At 29.0% G+C, this 20,388-nt stretch overlaps 1 protein-coding gene across 3 annotated transcripts in view; it reads right to left on the bottom strand.

Moving 5' to 3' along the window:
- The window catches only part of Egfr (epidermal growth factor receptor), a 43,435-nt gene that overhangs the window by 10,049 nt on the left and 12,998 nt on the right, over positions 1-20,388 (bottom strand). For 2 of the 3 annotated variants that reach the window (XM_074257605.1, XM_074257611.1), the window contains exons 1-2: positions 7,604-7,854; positions 2,255-2,529 (exon numbers count right to left, since the gene is read on the bottom strand). The exons of the other annotated variant lie outside the window; for it this stretch is intronic. In XM_074257605.1, the coding sequence (XP_074113706.1) occupies positions 2,255-2,390 (136 nt within the window). In that variant the 5' untranslated portion in view covers positions 2,391-2,529; positions 7,604-7,854. Of the gene's footprint in view, positions 1-2,254; positions 2,530-7,603; positions 7,855-20,388 lie in introns of those variants that run through there. 3 annotated transcript variants of the gene reach the window in all.

Genomic DNA, 20,388 nt, shown 5'->3' with positions numbered 1-20,388 from the left:
CCAGTTATGAAACGAATAATTTTATAAAATCAAGTAAACAGTGTCATTAATAAAGAAATACATGTACCCTGTAATTATAAGCGTAGAGGGAATTTTTGTACTTTTAAAAATTTATTTAATTCAAGAGAAAAAAAATTCATGAATCAAGTAAACTTTATTTTAACCAAAAACCATTGAATAGTTAAAAATTTTTTTATTTATTTCTAGACAGTGAAATTTTTTAAAATTGTGTTTTTGTTTGAAGATTTTTAATTTAAAATAAAATAAATTTTTTTTTGTAGCATATTAAAAACATTTTAGATTTTTTATTAATTTGTTATTTTTTATGGATTTAATTTTAGTTAAAATTTACAAAAATTTTGCAATTTTTTTTTAACTGATCAAAAAATTAATTTTGATCCAAAAAAAAATCATTTTAAAGAATTTAATTATTTTTAATCAATAAAAAAATTCTCGAATCAAAAAAAAATTATTTTAAAGTAAGAAAAATTTTAAACTTAATTAAAGACGATAAATTTTTAAAAATTGATTTTTTTCGCAGTAAAAAATTTTTTTGTTAAATCTACACTTAAGAGAGGTGAAAATTTTTGACTCAGAGATGCGAATTTTTTTATCGTATTGCTTGCAGAGCTTTTTCCGTCAATCAAAAACGCATTTATAGAGTGCAGTCACACTTTATTCCCTTGTTAATTACACTAACATATTCGGGCCGGAATTAATAGACTCTCTTGTCAAAGTGGGTGAATTTCGAAAGGAAAGACAATTAAAATGAGGATGACAAATATGCCCACTTAAGGCAGTGGTAAAAACGCACTGATTGTTCTTAAGTAGATATTAAAGTTGCTGGCTAAACATTGGTGTAACAAGTAACGAGTGGGCGAACCACTTTCATAAAATCTAGCTTGTGTGTCTTAGCTCTTGCGTCTTATGTCTTACTTATATTACTCGCCCGCTATATCTGTATCTATCTCAAAAGCAATAAATCCGTGGACAGAGACTACAGCGAGAAACTAACTATATGCATGGTGGCCTAAAGTAATGAGTACCGTTACATTTGTATACGTATATATTTCGATAGCATTAAATTATTTAAAAAATAAATCAAGTTTAAATGGTAACATTTTGGTTTTATTGTTTTTAACGGTTTCTTCATAGTTTTTTGCAATCCTTTGGCTAATATTATTATTATTATTATTTATTAGAAAGCAATTGGGATTTTTGAGGATACAAGAGTACAAGGAGATAAAAATATTGCAAAGAAAAGCGGAATTCCTTAAAGTCGTTCGGACATGATGGACGAGAAAAGAAATGGTGCAACATGGAATGCGCTTTGTTGGATAGGAGCTCCGCTTTTGCTCCTTCCTTTTCTTATCTCCGGTCGTTGCTGGACCAGAGAAGAATAAGAAGAAAAAGAAGAAGAAGAAGAAGAAGGTGAAGAAAGAAAAACAAGTAAATAATACAACAAGATCCTGGTATATATACTTAGTGTAGAAGCATAAGTGTAAGGATAAGAAGAAACTATAGGTTGGTTCGTCTGCGGTCATCTATCTTTCGTTTCACCTTCGTCCTCGCATCGGTCGGTACCCCCTTCTTGTGTCTTTCACCTCTTGTACTCTACCTTAGTAGTGGATCTCACCTCCAGCTCGGTAAATACCAGGGTATACAGACAGACATTTACACACATATATATCAAAGATTTAGATATGGAAGGTATGAAGGTATAGCGCACGAATCCTACCGAGTAACAACAAAACTTTTACCCTCAGGTGTGATATTAATTCTCATATACATAAACTTACACTGAAACAAGGATCTTCTTCAGTTGCGCACGATATGTTCATGTTTCCCGAGAAAATATACTCGCGTGGAATTTATAATTTATAATAATATAATAATATAATATCGAATTTTAAATTATCATTATATTATTTCGAGTTTTTATGTAAAAAAAAAAAAGTTAAAAATTATTTTTCATTTTTTTAGAAATAATTCATTCTGTTGTTGCTCTTCTCAGAGAAGCACTTACAGACAACGGTATATTTACTCAACCTGAGACAGAGCTGAGTCAGAAAATATTTAAATGTTTTGTTTCTTTTACTTTCAGTAAAAAAAAAATAAAAATATTTTACGGGCCTTAAATGCAGATATTTAAAGTTTTTTTTAACAATTAATAAACGTCAATGTACTCTCAATGTTTGACTTATATTTAGAATTTTTATTGTAATTATTCTAGCGTTGGCTGCCACCGACTTACTTTTCCCTTTGACGAACTCGGAACTGAGATCACCGAGGACATTATTGCTACCTACGATAACAGCAATTATTATTGTTAAGGCGCAAACTTGAAATCTCGACAGCGCCCATAGTGCGGAGTGTCGATGGTGGCACATATTGAGCCTCACATGCCCTTAAAAAAAGTCCCGTGCTTGTCTCCCTTTAAGAGACTTACTCTACCCGTCATTAAGTTTTTTTTTTGGGATAATAAGTCTGGGGAAGGTGAGGCCATCTTCAGATCATCATTGTAGCCATCTGTAACAAATAATTCGGTGGTTAATTCATGGGGAATATTTTATTTGGGTAAATTATTTAAATTATAAGAGTTTTTTTTAAGGAAACCTTGAAGTGTTTTTTTTTTTTCAATTTTCTCTTGAAAAAAATTTTTTAAGAATAAATTTAGTATTTAAAAATTTTTAAAATAAAAATTTAGTGGCTAAGTTTTTATTTCTTAATTTTTTTAATTTTTATTACATAAATTATTTTTATGAAGAATTTTTTTAAATAAGTTTGAGTTTAATCAATTAAAATTTTTTTATTTAATATTTAAAAATATTTATTTATTTTATAATTATTATTTTTTTATATATATATCATAAAAAAAATGCAAATAAAATACAATAATAAATAATAAATAATATTTAAAAATATTGACTTGAAAAATATTAAAAAAATTGATTTATAAAATATACTGCATATATTTTTTTAATTTTTAAGTGCCTATTTTAAAAATTCCGCGTTTTTAACTTACAAAACGTCATTTTCATGTATACTCATGGTGTTTTTGCTATTACCGTCATTTTTCTAAATTTTGGTTAAGAATTTGTTTAAAAAATAATAAAAAATTGCAAAAATCCAGATTTTGTATGATTAATCGATAATTGATTAGGAAAATAATATTTCAATTACTTTTATTAAAAATTAGAAATCAATTGAAAGATTGGTATGAAAAAAAGGTGTAATTGTTAAAAACCGGCAGTGAATTGGCGTAATGATGAATGGTGAATGGTAAATGATAAATGATAAATGATAAATTACTAGATTGACGTTGGAATAAGTGTATATTTAACTGCACATTAAATTAACCACATATATATATATATATATATATATATATATATATATATATATATATATATATATATATATATATATAAAATATAATATAATATACAAAGAGAAAGTGCATATGTGGACGAGGTACGAGATTTTGTTACTTTCATGTTGCCTGGATTTACCTATAGTCTGCAATTTCTGTAGCACTAGCTTTTCACTTATCTCATAACTTATCACCTGCAAGGGGAACTTAAGATCCATCCTAACACCACTCAAGTTTATAAACCGAGATACTGTCACAAGCCACGATAACTAAAAGTCGCTCAACTTTTTCAGCGATTTTTATTTTATTTTTATTTACTTATCGTTTTTTTTTTTTTTTAATAAATAAAATAAATAAAAAAAAATTAAAGGGGTTTATTTTTTGTTAAATTTATAAATATTGATTTGGTAAGCGTAATCGGAGATAAAACTTAAGTTTTATTTCTTTCGCTCCATCTAAGTCCTGGCGGTGGTCAATACTACGCAAAGCAAGAGATGATGTCACCATTGTAGGAATTTATTTATATAAATTATAATTATGTTTATTTTTATTTTCTATTGCATATTGTATCCTCGTTGATTATTCCTCTGAGTTATTATGTATGTACACTCATTAACACGGTTATTTGTGTAATTATTTTTAATAAGCATCTATAGGCACGTTCTGTGTACTGTACGCTACGGGCTCAGCATTTATATTTATATATTTTTATTTTCATTTAGTGTCAGTTACATTTACGTTCACTTCGCTGATGAGGTTTGCATGTATAAGGTATCTGGTGAGGTTCTATATAGCGCGACTACTTTTTATCAATTTGATGTGACATCAGTAGCGTGAAATACATGATATAGATATTTTTACCTTACTTTTTTATTATTATTATTATTATTGATTAGTATATGTGTTATTTATATTTACATTTGTCGAGTGATTATATAAACTGATAAATGTTTTTTTTTTCTGATTATGATTGATAAGTTTTTCATTTTAGTTATTATTATTATTATTATTATTATTATTATTGTTATCTATATCATTAAAAGAATGAGAAAAATTTTGTTTTCAGGATAGTCGTATGATAAAATCGGTTTTTAAAAGTAAAATTTAGTGCCATTGCAAAGGTCTTAATTGAATTTGTGCCTTTTCAAAGTTTCATTTAATTCTCACCGATAGTTAATTTATTATGATAAGTATTTAAACTGCATTCGAAAATGCTCTATCTCTCGATAAAAAATTAAGAAATGATCCTGTATCTTGAGAAATATTGACATTTTTAAAGATATAAGCTCATCCCGATATTACACTCATCGAGAGCTTTCATTTGAGTATCTACATCAATTTTTCATATATTTTATATATATATATATATATATATATATATATATATATATATATATATATATATATATATATATATATATATATATGTATATATAAAAATATATGAAAATGCATGTGGGTACTCAAATAAAAGGTATCGATGAGTGTAACATCGGAATGAGCTTATATCTTTAAAAATGTCCATATTTAAGAAAGTACAGAGCAATTTAACAAAATTCATTATTTAATACAGCAAAATTTTAATTTTTTATAATTCACATAGTAACTGCAAGGTTGCTATTTATTATTGTTATTGTAAGTACTACAAAAGTAGAATGTTATGAAAAATAAGATGATACATTTATTTATATGTTTACGTAAATTTAAGAAAAATATATAAAACATAAAAACTGGACGAAAGATAAAAACGAGCAGAAATAAAGATAAAATAAAAATAAAGGAGTGCGGAGCTTCAGAAACTAAACGTTTAGGCACGAAGATCCTAGTGTAAGATATCGTGGTTGGATCCAGAATCCAGTTCCAGACGTGCTCTTCTACTCAGCTCGACGTATGGTATATAATCTCTCTCCACTACACCACCTTCCTAACATCATGAGAACAAGTAAAGAACAAAGAGCACGTATAGCGTACAGAACAGAATACAGCTAAGAAACGAGAACCGAGAACTTAAGAGTTCCTTCACGCCGATATATAACTTTACCTCCATTTTCTTATCCTTCTTCTTCTTCTTCTTCTTCTTCTTATTATTATCATTTCTCTTCTGCACATTATATTATTATGCCGCCATATAACTACACCACGTTAAACGCCAAGCTAGCCCGGAGCGCCAGAAATTCAGCGAAAATAAAAATTAAGTAACAACAATAACAACAACGGTGTTTAACCCCGCAGCAATAACACCAGCCATTATGATATCTAATTTTTTTAAACTTCACTCTCAGAATGAGAAATTTTTTCGAATAATAACTCTTTATTTTTTTTTTATGTTTAAAAAAATTTTTTTTTTTTTTGATTTAAGTTGAAATAAAAATTTTTTTGAGCAAACTAAATTAAAGTAGACATTGTAATTCATAAAAACTTGTAATTAATTTCACCAATTTTTAATTAAAATAATTAATTTATGCGATGAATTTAAAAGTTTAAAAAAACAAGCTGTAAAAATTAAAATTTAACTTATTTTTTTCCAAAAAAAAAAAAAATTTTTTTTTAAATCTAAGAAATCTCAATTAGTGTGTTTAAAAATCGTGCAGCTGTCAAATAAATAAAACAACTCTTCAATTTATTAGCTACCCATTGAAAAAAATCCTAAATTAATTGTCGGCATCTTCAGTAAAATAACTTAACAATTTAAAAGAATAAAATCGCTCCCCTTCTCCTCAATAAAAGATACAGACAAGTAATATAAAGTGCATTCTCAGTAGATTGACATTTGACATGAATAGTTAATGGCACAAGTCAACGTTCATAACCCGGCGATAAGACCTAGCTTGCATTTAATGCAATATAATATCCTACAGCAAACAGCAAGCCCACCATAACAACCACGTGCAATTGTAGCCGCTCGATTTTGCCTTCAGGTTAACCTCATTCCTGACGCTGACGTCAGGGCCTTTCCCTCGTACCTGGACTCCGGGAGTGAAGCAAACAGCTCGACTCTGAGGATAGAGGACCTTTCAGCATCTCAAACCTCAAACTCATCTTATATTTTACATTAAACATCCACAACAAACAATTATCCACTTCTATTAATGCCAACTACTTGCCCGACATTGCTTCTGCTCTTCACTCTTCAATTCTCAGGAAATTAACAGCCTCAAACTATTCTTCCTTGATTCATTAGCAAGTCAACCCGTTTTCTTCACCAAAACCGCTTCAAAATAATAATAACCAAAAAAATCCACTTCAAAAGTTTAACAACTGAAATTGTAAAGGTCCTTTGAAAGCTGGCTTGATAATTCTTCCAGTTTGCGGCAAAAGCAGCGCAACTGCAGCAGATGTCACGTGCTAAAGTCCGCATAGAAGCCAGGACAATCATAAAATAAGGTCCCTGAAGAAGAGGAGCAATAATAAGAAGACGAAGAAGAAGATGATCCGAAAAAGCCAAACAGATGGATGTTTTTTGAAAGGGACAGTTGCCGCCAACGCATGCCGTTCGTTTCTTATCCCGTCGTTCAAGTCTCCGTGGTTACTAACCGTCTTGTAAACATGGATCTTCGAGTGTTCGACAGAGACAGATACACCCGTAACACTCGTCTATCATGTGTCTTCTTTCTCTTTTCACAGAGGCTGGGCAAAGAATCTACTCAAGACGTCTTCTGATAAATTCCGTGCTTGCGTAATAACTAATAAATAACCGAGAAACCTCACCAGTAATTTCATTATTTGCAATGAGTATAGAATCGGATATATACACAACATACATTAACGTCACCGTTAACATTAATATTAATGCAATAAGTGTTGTTTCATCGGAAATTTAATTTTTCTTCTTGATAGAAAAGAGGCCGCGCAATTATAAGAAATTGTTATCAATTTGAGCTTTTTTCGATCAGTTTTGCATTTTTAATTGTCAAGTTTTGGGAATTAAATTTGAAATATTGCATTTATATCCTGGGTAAGGATAAGTTGAAATTATATTGGGCGTTGATAATAACTGCAAGAGTTTATTAACTTGTAAAAGTAACTTTTGATAGGCAGTTTTGTTAAATTTTGTGGCAATATCAGCCTACGCATTTATTGTTACCCACCATTGAGTGTAAACTTTCTTTTCGATTGCTCAAGTCTTTCTAGGTATACATACATTACAAGTTATAAATCTAATAATAAATGTTTATCAATAATCCATGGGTTTAATGCTTACGATAAGCTCATAATCTTATTTAAACTCACCTATCACAACGGCTTTAATAACAACAAATTATCCAGCACAGTTACTCCAAAACTTGATACAACTATTGCACAGTATACGTTTTATTTTTATATATTAATTAATAATATTATTGTGTAAAAATTGCACCACGTGTTTGGATAAATTAAAAACTAGTCACAGCACAGTACTAAAAAATGTTTAATTAAAAGATAAGGTAAATTTCTCGATAAAATCGAGAAAAACTCAAAACAAAACAAATAAAAGTTATCGCGTGTCGTAGCCGTCTCACCTTGGCTGATCGAGTGTTTGTAAGAGCAAGTTAAGTTTGAAACCTTTGGGTTCTACTCCCTCCTTTTGAAAGTCCCTCCACTACGGCAACAGATCACGACTTATACTTATACTTACAACCGTACCAACAATCTTTTGGAGTAGGAGCCTGCAGGTAAGCCGTACCTTCTCTGACTTGGCTTATTTACCTGGCCAGAGATTCTAATACACATATAGAAGGTACAGGCCTGTGCCTGGAGAGTATTGGTGTCCTCTCTCTGGCACGAGCGAATCTTGGATTCAAGAAGAGGATAGCAAGGGTCTATCTTTTATTCTTATTTTAGATGGAAGGCTGCTGGATGACTGAAACGAATGATGGAGAATGGAAAAGGATCTCGTTGGATTGACAAGGAGGAGAACAAGATGAAAATGAAGATGAAGATGAAGAAGAAGGAGCTGAAGCTCAAGCTACAGCTCGAGTTCGAGATAAAGGTGAAGAGGATTACTCTAGCTTTACTCTTTTAAAACAAGTACATATCAATACGTGTACAACCGACACGAACAATCAACCTTGTATATCCGCTTTGACTTTTAGACTTTTTATACCTGGGTTTTTAGTGTAAAAATATCAGTTCACACTTTTTACACAAACAATTTTGAAGAAATTTTGATACAATTCTTTAAAGTTGAGGATTTTTTTTGTTTTCAAGCTTAATTCTTAGTCAAAAGTGGGATAGGGTAAAAATTACTTGGAATTTTGTTGAAGGATTCTTCAATATTGCACTCAAAATTCTTAATTCAAAATTTCAACTTTTCGATATCTTCAATTTTTGATTTCAATTCAAAATTCTAGGCAAAAAATTGAAAATACGGAAAATTTTTAAACCTTTTTTTGAAGAGGATTGAATTTCTAATAAAAAAGATTCTATATCTTCAATATTTCAACCATCCAGCTTTTAAAAAGAATCTCATTAAAATAAAGAATTTCTCACCAAAGAATTAAAAACCAACATTAACACGAAATTCTACCACCCAGACTCTAATAACCCAAACAGTTAACAGTTAGATTGTAAATGTAAACATTCCCTTTGTATTGGTTCCGAGTGGGTAAGATTAACATAACATCTAGACTGCGGTAATATTGTTTTAATCATAAGAAATAGTAAGTGCAATTAATGAGCAGCATAGTATAGGAGTTTTTATAAATGTGTGTTTTGTGGTTTTTTGCAATCAAATAAGAGCGACGATGTGTAAACAGGTTTTGTTTTCTGTACCACTGTATAATATAATCTCGCTAACATGTGTGCAAAGCATTACATAGCCACTCGTAGTCGGCTAACACGAAATATAACAAAATGGCAGAGTCGGAGCACTGGGTATAAATTATTTTATTTTTTCCCAAGGCCACTTTTCGGGTCTCTCAATGCCGCCCTTACATTATATACAAATAGTATTATATAGTGTGTAGTGTATACTCAATTCGGGGTACATCGCTCCAGCAGGTGCCTCGGGGGAGATTTTTTTGGGGGGATAAATATATACCTGTGTGAGATTTACGCATAGACTTGATGGATAGACGTTTGCAAGTAGTTGTGGATAATATATAGTCGTAGATGATTTTGTAAAATGTTGGATCTCACAATATATGATCAACTCGATGTATAAAATATAATATATCCTTTTTGACCTAGAGCAGACCTGGAACCCTTGGATAGATCCACGCTCGTCACCCCTGCAGTGAGTCATTGTTACCTTCAAGTGGTTTGACCATTTTCTTTTAAATTCTGGGCGGGTTTGGTATTCATATTTTCTATCTTCTTTTCTATTTTATTTAGCTCCTACTCATACATCTGATCTTGACTTTGAGTTTTGGGTCTAGTCTGTCTGTCTGCCTGCCTGCCTTGTCTGTCTATATTCAAGCGGAGTTAATATTATATTAGTCAAACTGAATATCAATTGTGAGACACTAAATTTTAGGAGTACGGATTACATGCCGAGAACAATAACCAAATTTGGGGTACAGCACAAAAAAAAAAAAAATTCGTTTCTCACTCGTTTGACATTCAACCGTCGTTAGCGGCTAGATTATCTGCCTCCAGACTTTTGCCTTCTTCATCTTCACAGTGTGCATATCAACTGGCTATTTGTTATTTTTATTTATGCTGTTTTTGAGAGGGTGTAGAGCCTGGTACAAATGGTTGTTTGTTTTTTATATGTACCTACAAGTTTTTGAAATAGATATGGATGAAGATTTGTTTAATTTAAGTGGAAGAAATTATTTTTGTTCTTAGTTCAATTTTTTTTTTTTTTTGGATTTGAGTCAATTTTTTTAACTAGTGTAAAAATTTACAATTGTTTTATTTTAGCAAAAAAAATAAAAATTTTGCTTTAATAAATAATGACTTTTGTTAAATTGCTCTGTACTTTCTTAAATATTGGCGTTTTTGAAAATATAAGCTCATCCCGATGATATACTCATCAAGAGCTTTTATTTGAGTACCCACATGCATTTTGATATATTTTTCATATATATATATATATATATATATATATATATATATATATATATATATATATATATATATATATATATATATATATATAAAAATATATAAAATATATGAAAAATTGATGTGGGTACTCAAATGAAAGCTCTTGATGAGTGTAACATCAGGATGAGCTTATATCTTGAAAAATGTCAATATTTCACAAGATAAAACCTATTTTATCATATGACTATCCTGGAAAAAAAATTTTTTTTTCTCTTAATAATATAGATTATAAAATTAAGATTTACTAAACTAAAAAACAAAATACTACTTGTTTAGAAGTAAAATTGAAAGAGAAGACGGAGAACAGAGAAAGGGGAGCGTCGATGACTTTCAAATTTAGTTGGAGAATTGTTTTGAAATTCAAAATTCTAGGTAAGCGTGCGTGTGGTACATTAACGCGTAGGCGGATTAAATATATATATTTTTAATAATAATACATAATATGTGTTTATGTGAGCATATACACATTAGATAGAGATATATATGGATATAATGCGCTGTAGGAGAAAAGTTTTAACCGTGTGGGTGCGTCGTTAGATGGTGGGTGAAGTTTGAGCTTATCGAGGGATTGGTTTTGTCATTGTTGGGATTTAATACGTGTTTGACGATGAAAACATTTAAACTTATAACTTGTAACTGACGGACCACTTCTAGCTACAAAAACTAACTGTACTTCTTCGAAAATTTCTATACTTATACACACTGTATGTATATGTTATAAACTTTATGCGTATAGGCTGACGTAACAAAACAAATAATTATTGTGATTAATTGTTTTTGTTACACTCGCATTGAGCACGAAAAACTACTTAAGGTTTCCTTTTTTATTACTGTTATTAACAGAATTATTCAAATTTTTTTGGAGATAATGGATAATGGAAATATGTATAAAAGAAAAATTATTCAAACTTACCGGATAAATTATTACTTCTTCGTGAATTGGAGTTGAGAGCTGTCGATGTAAACTTGACTTTATAATCATTTTTTTTCGAGTCTAAAATTTTTTTTAAATCTTTCAATTAATGTCTTTATAATAAGAATTATTTATTAATAGTTGAGTTATTAATTTTGGATAATTTGTTTGAAATATAAGAATATTTTTTTTAAAAACCAAAGCCAGGATTCGAACCCGAAACTTTTAAGTTTCTAACTTTTGCGTAAAAATTATTTTTTTATCAAAATTAGTTGGATAAAAAATTTTTTTTTAGTGAAATTTCAAATTTTTTATGAATAATTACTAAATTTAAATAGAATTTAATGAATTTAAGGTGGAAAATTTATTTTGTTTTTACCCATTAGAGCAGATAAAATATGATAATTTTTTATGACCAATTGAGATGAAAATTTATTCATATTTTTTTGTAAAAAATTAAAAAATTTGAATTTTTTTATATAGTGCAATTTAGATTCGATAAAAATTTCTTTCATTTGAAATTTTACAGCTTAGAAATTTCATAATTTAACACGGTAAATTATTAAAAAATTAAAACAAATCACCAAAAATTTTTCATTTATATCCTATTAAATATTTCAAGCGTAAAAAAATCTAAAAAACAAATTCAAGCCGGTTTTCGATTGACAATAGGAATTTCTATAATTTATTGTCCGTTTTACAGCGTAAAATAAACGATCACTCAAAATCTCGAAGCCCATTTTAACTCTAAAATAATAAATAGAGGATTTAAAGTAAGAATCTCATTGGATTTTAATAATTACTGAGTACGAATAGAAGCAAAACCGGACAAAATATCCGCGGGGATAAATTGACCATGATGAGAACCGTACTGACGCGTTAAACATTTAGCTACCGCGGCTTCGGCAAAATCAAAGCCTTTCCAAACACTTAAGCTATCATTCAACCACACGAACGTAAATTTCAGCATTATGAATACCCTGATAATTTATATACATTTTTAACTTATATTATATTTAATATTTAAAAATTTTTTTTACACTGAAAATATAAACGTAAATACGAGCGATGATTAATAGCTCAATAAAAAAACTTGCGTTCCAACACAAATCAAAATTAACCATTAATATAATTCTTCTTAGAAAAACAATAACTAGATCGAAATTCTTTGGAAAAAAAAATTCTAACGTATAAAAAAAATTTATTACAAATGAGTCAAGTCAAGTTTACTAATTCTGAAAGAATATTTAGCATAATTTGTATCCAAACAGCTAAAAAAAAAAATAAATAAATAAATAAACAGCAATGATTAATCAGAAATAAAAATAAAATATAATTATTTTTAATAAAATAACATTATTTGAGACGCTGTAAACTTGATAAAAAAATAAAAACATTATGTATGTTTACAATTTACAGAATAATTTGTAATTTAAATCTCTAAATGGCACAAAAGAATCGAGAATTTGGAATATTCCCAGGATTCCCAAAAGCGCATTTACTTATGTACATATATTGTTAGTATTGTTCACATCGCGGAATACGAGCCCGCGAAAATAAGAGAGAAGACCGATTCTGGTAGCTCCTTTCGGCATCTGCACTAAGAGTAGGTCCGCTATGAGACCGTAGGGATAATTATTTATGCCAGATAGGATCTTACCTGAAGAGAACCTAGCTTCAGAGACAAAAGAATCCTCTACTCTTCTTCTTCTTCTTCTTCTTAGTCTCGGTCTTCTTTTTCTTCATTCTCCAGCTTCTCATCTTCTCCATCCGAGTTCCATACTCTCCATTCCACTGGAATCGTGTGCTGCCGCCGCAAGACACGCGTTGGTTTTGTTTAAACGTTTTGAGTAAAAAAGAAAACTAATAATAATAATATTATTAGAGAGAGAGGAAGAGATAAAAGAAAGATGGAGAAAAATACCTTTAGCTCAGCGGGGAATCCTGGATCACAGATGGGAATAAGCGCTCAAGGCTCCTCAGGATCTGATGATAGAAATCATCAGTATCTTGGGAATATTTGTATATTTTATACCAATAAATTTTATAATATGAGTAAAAAATCTTTTGAATTATTTACATTGATTTTTTTTTTTTTTTTCAAGCTATTTATGATTTTTTTTTTTTTTAAGATTATGTTGAAGAAGTAACACATTTATGCTAAAAGTAACAACTAATTTTTGTTGTTGTTTGTAAAGTATTTAAAGTGTTAACTCAATGTGTTATTTTTAAATTGTTTTGATTGAATAAAAATTATTTAAATAAAAATAATGACAAACTTTTTTGATTTATAAAATTTTTAAAATTCAATTTTTCTATTAAAAAAATTTTAACTGATAAAAAAATTAATTTCGAACCAAAAAAAAAATTTTTTAATCAGAATTCAAATTAGTTAAAAATTTTTGAGCTTGATTTAAAAATTAGAAAATTATTTTTTTTTGGTTCAAAATATTTCTTTTTAAGTTTTTTTTTTCAACAGTTTGGCACTAAATCTTTAAAATATATATCACAATAACAAAAAAAATTTTTTACTCTTTTTTTTCTAAACACATTTAAAATTTACAGCGTCTCAAAAACTAAATTCTAGTTTAGAACTAAATACTTTGGTAAATATTTAATGACTATTCTAAGTACATTGACGGGCCAGATGAAAAGATTCTATTTACAGTTGATGTTTGTTCTATATATTGAACTTGAAAATAAAATAAAAAAAAAATACTCTTAATACAATATATAATAATGTCGTACAACATTATTGTGAATTGGTACGTCGGTGTTTATTTAAATAAAAATACCAATAAAACATTAATGCCTTATTTGGTTTGGATAGTTTAAAATTTTGAGATTTAAGATCCAAGTGTGGAGTGCTTGTAAAATAAGTTGTTCCACACTTCTAATTATACAAAAAACCTGTTTTGTGAATTTTTGATGAATAATGAACTTATAAATAATGTTGTAAACAAAAAAACTAGGTACTTTACTTGACATTAATTTTTAAGTTTTTGCTTTTATTTTCAGTGGTTATTATTCAAATGGAATAACTAAAACAAAATATTATTTATTGACGTAAAGAGTGGAATAAAATGTTTTGTTGTCGTGCTGGATTTTAAGCCCGTTTCTCTTAATTTTAATACCTCGGTGGAAAAAGTGAAGAAACAACAAAATCTCGTGTATTTTGGTTGGAAGTTGATAAAAGGAATGATTCTACTAAAACGGTATTATAAAATATAAAAGCAGCCCGTGGATCCACGGCACGGGATCGAGGTTTTACTATCGACCTCGGAGGTCCCCTGCCTCAATCTTGTAAGACAACTTGTAAAACGAGAACGAACGTGAGAGGATGCTTTTCGACCACTTTTCGACCGCGGTACAACTATCTGTCCGTTTAATCTATCGGCCCACTCTCTCTTTCGGCTTAAAAGAGAATAAATTGGCAGTGGGTACGTTACCCAATCTCATCTGTATAAATCCTTATACTTTATATATATCTGAAGGGTACAAACGTATATTAATCTTCAAATACATATATACATGTACACAATACTCTATATAAAATAGATACAGTCGTCTGAATCAATGCTAAACATTTTCGATTGTTTTGCATAAAAGTACTCAACAAATTGGGTACTTATTATCATCACTTGATACCGTGTTAAAAGGATGCTAATGGTAGTCATTACAAATTTAAGATTTGAATTTTATCTCTATTTTTTTAGCCATTTTTTTTGGTGACTATACTGAGGAATAAATATTTTTTATTCGTAACCTTCACGAAAAATACGGTAATTGTTCCTTTAATCTATTAAAATTATATTAAAATTTTTTTTTTAACCATTTTAAAGTTTATTTAAACTAGAATAATTTAGAAAAAAAATCTCAAAAAAAATGGCAATTTTTTAATTATTGAAGATTGTTGAAAAATTTTAATTTTTCGATAAAAAAATTTTTTTTAAAGAAGAATATGAGAAAAAATTGTCAAATTTATGTGGACACATTTTATTATTAATTTTTGGTCAACAAAAATTTTTTAGAAGCTTTAAAGCTAATACAAAAAATTTTTTTTACGAATTTTCATGGTTAAAATCGAAAATCCGCCGAAAAATAGAATAATTTTTAAAAAATATTTTAAAATGTTAATTTTTTATCAAAAAAAAAAAAAAAAAAAAAAAAAAAATAAAAAACTGTAACAAGTATTAAAATAAATAATTAATACCTCAAAAGTTGTCATTTCCAAAAAAATTGATTTACCTTAAATTTGAGCCAAATATTTGTCATGTGGATTCGATTTATTGTAATTTGTTACTCACCTGAAACAAAAAAAAAAAAAATTTTTGTTAATTAAGTGAAAAAAAATTCTATTTTAAAGATTGAGATAGAATCTCAAGAGATAATCACATATTATATATAAGTAATATTAAATTGTTTTTGTTGTTTTGTGATGGAAAATCAATCATGAATTTGATAGACAGATTTTGATTACATGTTCAGAATGTTTCAATTCGATTTAAAAGAACATACATATACATATATATGTGGTTAAAATATGTACAGACAAAAAAAACACGTCGAGTCACGGTTGGTATACAGACAGTTTGATACGAACGCGATATAATTCTCGGTGAATTTTAAAACGCTTGTAAGAATTTTAATGAAGCCCCCTTTCATGACTTAACAATACTTCATCTGGAATAGTAATTAATGTAATTTTCAGCAGGTCATCTTGTCACATCACCTTCGATACCCATCATTATTATTTTGGTGAATTTAAATAAAATAAAATTTAAATTTATCAGCCAGCTGAGAATTATTTTATCCCTCAAATAAAATTACCATTTTACATTTGTTCCTCAATAATACTGAGTTTAAAATTTGAGTACAAAGCTACTAAGAAATACGATTATTTTTCAGTGAATTCCTGGGATTAAGTCAGATTCCTTCTTGCTAGGTGATATGTACTGGCTACGAGGTCTTGATCCTGATGAAGGCCGTCGACCTTCGGCGCCAGCCAACAGCCAACGAATACTTTACTTCACTCTTTACTCTTTACTTACTCTATCTCCACTTCTACTTGAGAATAACGGCAGAGAATTCCAGAATGTACGGAAATAAATATTCGAGATTGCACAGTTTTATTTGTCAGTGTTTCACCGAGGCAATTTGTTAAAACGCGACTGAATTTTCAAATTTGTCACATTTTAAAAAATCAATTGTGAAAAAGTCGCTTTAAATTTTAGCTAAAAAACAGAATTCACTTTTTATCGGCGGCTGACAAGACAATTTTTTATTGCCGACAGAATTTATACCGACTGATAATTACATCACTGTCTTTATTACCGACAGCGGGAAATTTCCTTCCCTGTAGATTGTGTTGGTCCCTAAAATTGCATAAATCCAAGACATGCATATTCAAAGATAGAGTAACTAGATTGTAAGACATGGTAGTTACAAAGTTTTAAAAAATGTAAAGAGAAAGTTCGATGTAGACATTACGTATCGAGTTCTGCGGCCGTGTATTTTTATTGTTTAATTTCCTTGTAATTATTTGTTGCATTGTTTAAAAAAAAAAAAAGAATTATTTTAATTTTAATAAGAAACTGACGGCTGAAATCCTTTCACTCTTCTTTTAATTTAAAACATTGGCTGTATTGATAAGAGAAATTGGATTTACCTGATTTGTAGCGCTGCAAAAAAAAAGGTGGGAGGCGTGAGAATAGTTAAGCCCTCTGAGGTCTAGATACAAGACAAGAGTATTATGCGTTATGCGGGACATAATAGTAAAGACAATAAAAATAAATGTATAGGGCCTGAAACATATGCTGAGAAGTGGGTAGCGGCCATGTGGTGATGAGAAAAAGGATGCCTTGCAGCGTCCCATTCAACATAATACAAGTTAAGTTAAGAGTAGAAAGTCTTGGGTTGATTATGTTGTGTTGTTTGCTTCTAAGACTGTGAGAGAATTTAATAGCTCAGTGCATTCGAATAATAAATATAACTGGCATGTCTTCTTTCATTAGATCGAATGACTGGATATTACACAAAGTTGTAAATACCGTATTAACGAATGAAGATACCTTGTGTGTTGTTCAACAAGGAAAAAAATTTGCGTTGTAAAGGAAATTATTTGTTGAATAAATTATAAAATTTGTTGTGAAAACATTAATATTAATTTTAATGTTACTCAATAAGTCGTATAGTAAAAAAAAAAAATTCTTATTTAAAAACTATGTAATTAAAAAGATAAAAAAATAATTTTTTAAATAATATTTGCTAGCAACCTTGCAGTCACTACGTGATTGTCGTGACTTGTACACTATAGATAAATAAAATTTTGCTTTATTAAATAATGAATTTTGTTAAATTGCATTGTATTTTTTTAAATATTGACGTTTTTAAAAATATAAGCTCATCTCAATGTTACACTCATCAAAAGCTTTCATTTGAGTACCCACACGCATTTTTGATATATTTTATATATATATATATAAATATATGATATATATAAATATATGAAAAATTAATGTGGGTACTTAAATGAAAGGTCTTGATGAGTGTAACATCGGGATGAGCTTAAATCTTGAAAAATGTCAATAGTTCACAAGGTACAATAGGGGTATAGATGAGTATTTAGATTTTAAGTTGAAAGAAAATGAGCCGTTCCGCTTAAGTTGAGCGAAAAAAATTAAACGATTAATCTTATTTGAATACTTTTATTTATCATTTACGGTGATAAAAAAACCGAGGCCTGGATTCGAACCAGGAACTTCCGTTACTCGTATCGAGTCACTCATTCCTTTTTAAACTCAAACATCGAGCATGTAATGTATTTAATTAATATAATATTAACTTTGGAAAACTGTTAAGGACTTAATTTGAAACTTCTTTGTCTGATTATTTTTTTGTTTTTTTGTGAAGGCTAGAAAATCTCTCATTTCCGTTTACTTTACAGTTAACGGGTTGACGGGAGTAATGGGTAATAACAATAACTTTTTAGATGGTAAATGTTGAAACAGTCATTTTAGATTCAACACAGGTAAAAAATTAAGCATCTGATCCAACAAGTTATCTTCAGGCCGGTTGAAAGTATTGTATAAAATTTAAAAACGAATAAGATTTATTATTTTATGTTTTTAATTTCTTAAGCCAGTTGAAAGAATTATATGAAGAGATAGAGATGTAAAACTATTTCTAGCAAATGAGTCGATATCATTTATAGTAAAGTTCACAGTTGGCCGGAAAAATTTAAACACCTGCCATATTCTGGAGCGTGGGATGATCCTGATCCGAGGGCAGGTATGGCGTAGGAGCATAGGGAGGCTGGATAATAATTTAAAGAATATAAGGGCGAGATGGAACTGAATGGCAGATGACTACCAGTGCTACCCCCGGAGAATGGGAAGAATATCAATATGAAAAATGATATTCAACTTTGGGTTTCTCTCACGGTTTAAGTTTATTTCCTTTTGGTAAGAAAAACAAAGGATAATTAGAATTTTTTGAAGGAACATTTGACAAAATGTATTAACTTTATTTTGCACTGATAGAAATATTTTATTCAAGAGAAAAAATCTTAAATCAAGAATATCATTTTATAGAATTTTTTTTTTTTTTTTAATTGAGCGGTAAAATTGATTTAATTCGAGAATTTTTTTGTTTGATCTAAAATGATCATATTCTTCAAATTTATTTGAAAATAAAATTCTTAGGAAGATAAAAGTTATTTTGGAGCAAAAAAAAATTTTCTTAGCTCAAGAAAATTTTCTTGATCTAAGAAAATTTACCCTTCAATCAAGAATTTTTTTTTCAATGTGGGTTTAATATTTTTTTCTCTTAAATAAAATTAATTTTCTCATCAGTAAAAAATTTTTAAATAAAATATTTCTTCAAAATTATTTTCTTCATTTAAAATTTTTGCTCTTGAATCAATTAAATTTTTTTCATCAGTTCGTCTTAATTTCAACAGAATATAATAAATTTCACGCCAAATTGACCGTGTAAAATTATTTTCTTAAGAAAACGTTTTACCACCCAAAAAAAAAAAAAAAAAATAAGAACCCTGCAATTATGAAATTTTTCATGACCCATTTGCCAGGAAAAGGTGGAACGGATTTTCCCGAGATTTGTGGTCGGCACGACAGAAATCGAGGGATATAATTTTTGGAAAAATAAAAATAATAGCCAGTCTACTTAGCAGACTACAAGATACTAGCCGGTGTAGTTTCTAAGTATACCCTGTTATAGATATGTAGTTTAGTTTTATTTAGTGTATTTAATAGTACAGTATAGGCAGCTGGTTTAAAACATGTGAACGGAAGAGATGAGGAAAGAGGGTGGGGAAAGCCGATGATTTGTTCTGTTGAAGAAGAGGTCTTCGGGACAGGACGCGCGTCCTTGTGAGGAGATCCTGCTTCCGGGTTCTGGTTATACTTCTTCTCCAATTTTAAATGCTGCTGTTCAGTTCTCATCTCACTCATGTATTTTAATATTCACTCCACACTACTCTTTACAGCCTACTATACAGTTTACTGCAGAAATATACACCTGGTAGTTTTTTCTTTGTCTGTTTTTTGCCCCCCTTTCATTTTAGTACCAAGGCAATACAATTTTTTTTTACTTTCGGCACGGTCATACTTTTACATATTTACGTAAACTTAGTATAACATTTAAAACAGATGACACAATAAATATACATTACATTATGTGTCAGTAATTATCTTATTATTTTAAAAAAAAAAAAAAAAAAAAAAAAAAAAAATTAGTAAACAAATTTATTGTTTATTAACATTGCAAACGTTTTTGGATTCAGAGCGTGAGAAATTGGGTTGTTAATTAATCATTCGAAGCATGTGTCGTGGGCGTCTTACAAATTAGTTTTTAAGTCTAAAGATAAGTCAGAGGAGTGTAAGTTATAAGTAGATGAATTTAATGATAATTATAGTTTTCAAGAGGAGTTTTATCGGCTCACTAATTTTATTACTAGTTTTAATTTTAAGTTGGACGAATAATCGTAAGTTGATAAATGATAAATTATAAATTAAGTTACTGAGGTGATTAAATCGCAAATATTGTCGCTATG

Source organism: Cotesia typhae, unplaced genomic scaffold (assembly GCF_013202065.1).
Source record: "Cotesia typhae breed Kobodo isofemale line unplaced genomic scaffold, CoteBio_Ctyphae contig_123, whole genome shotgun sequence".
Lineage (NCBI taxonomy): Eukaryota > Metazoa > Arthropoda > Insecta > Hymenoptera > Braconidae > Cotesia > Cotesia typhae.
This window is presented reverse-complemented; position numbering and strand designations above follow the sequence as displayed.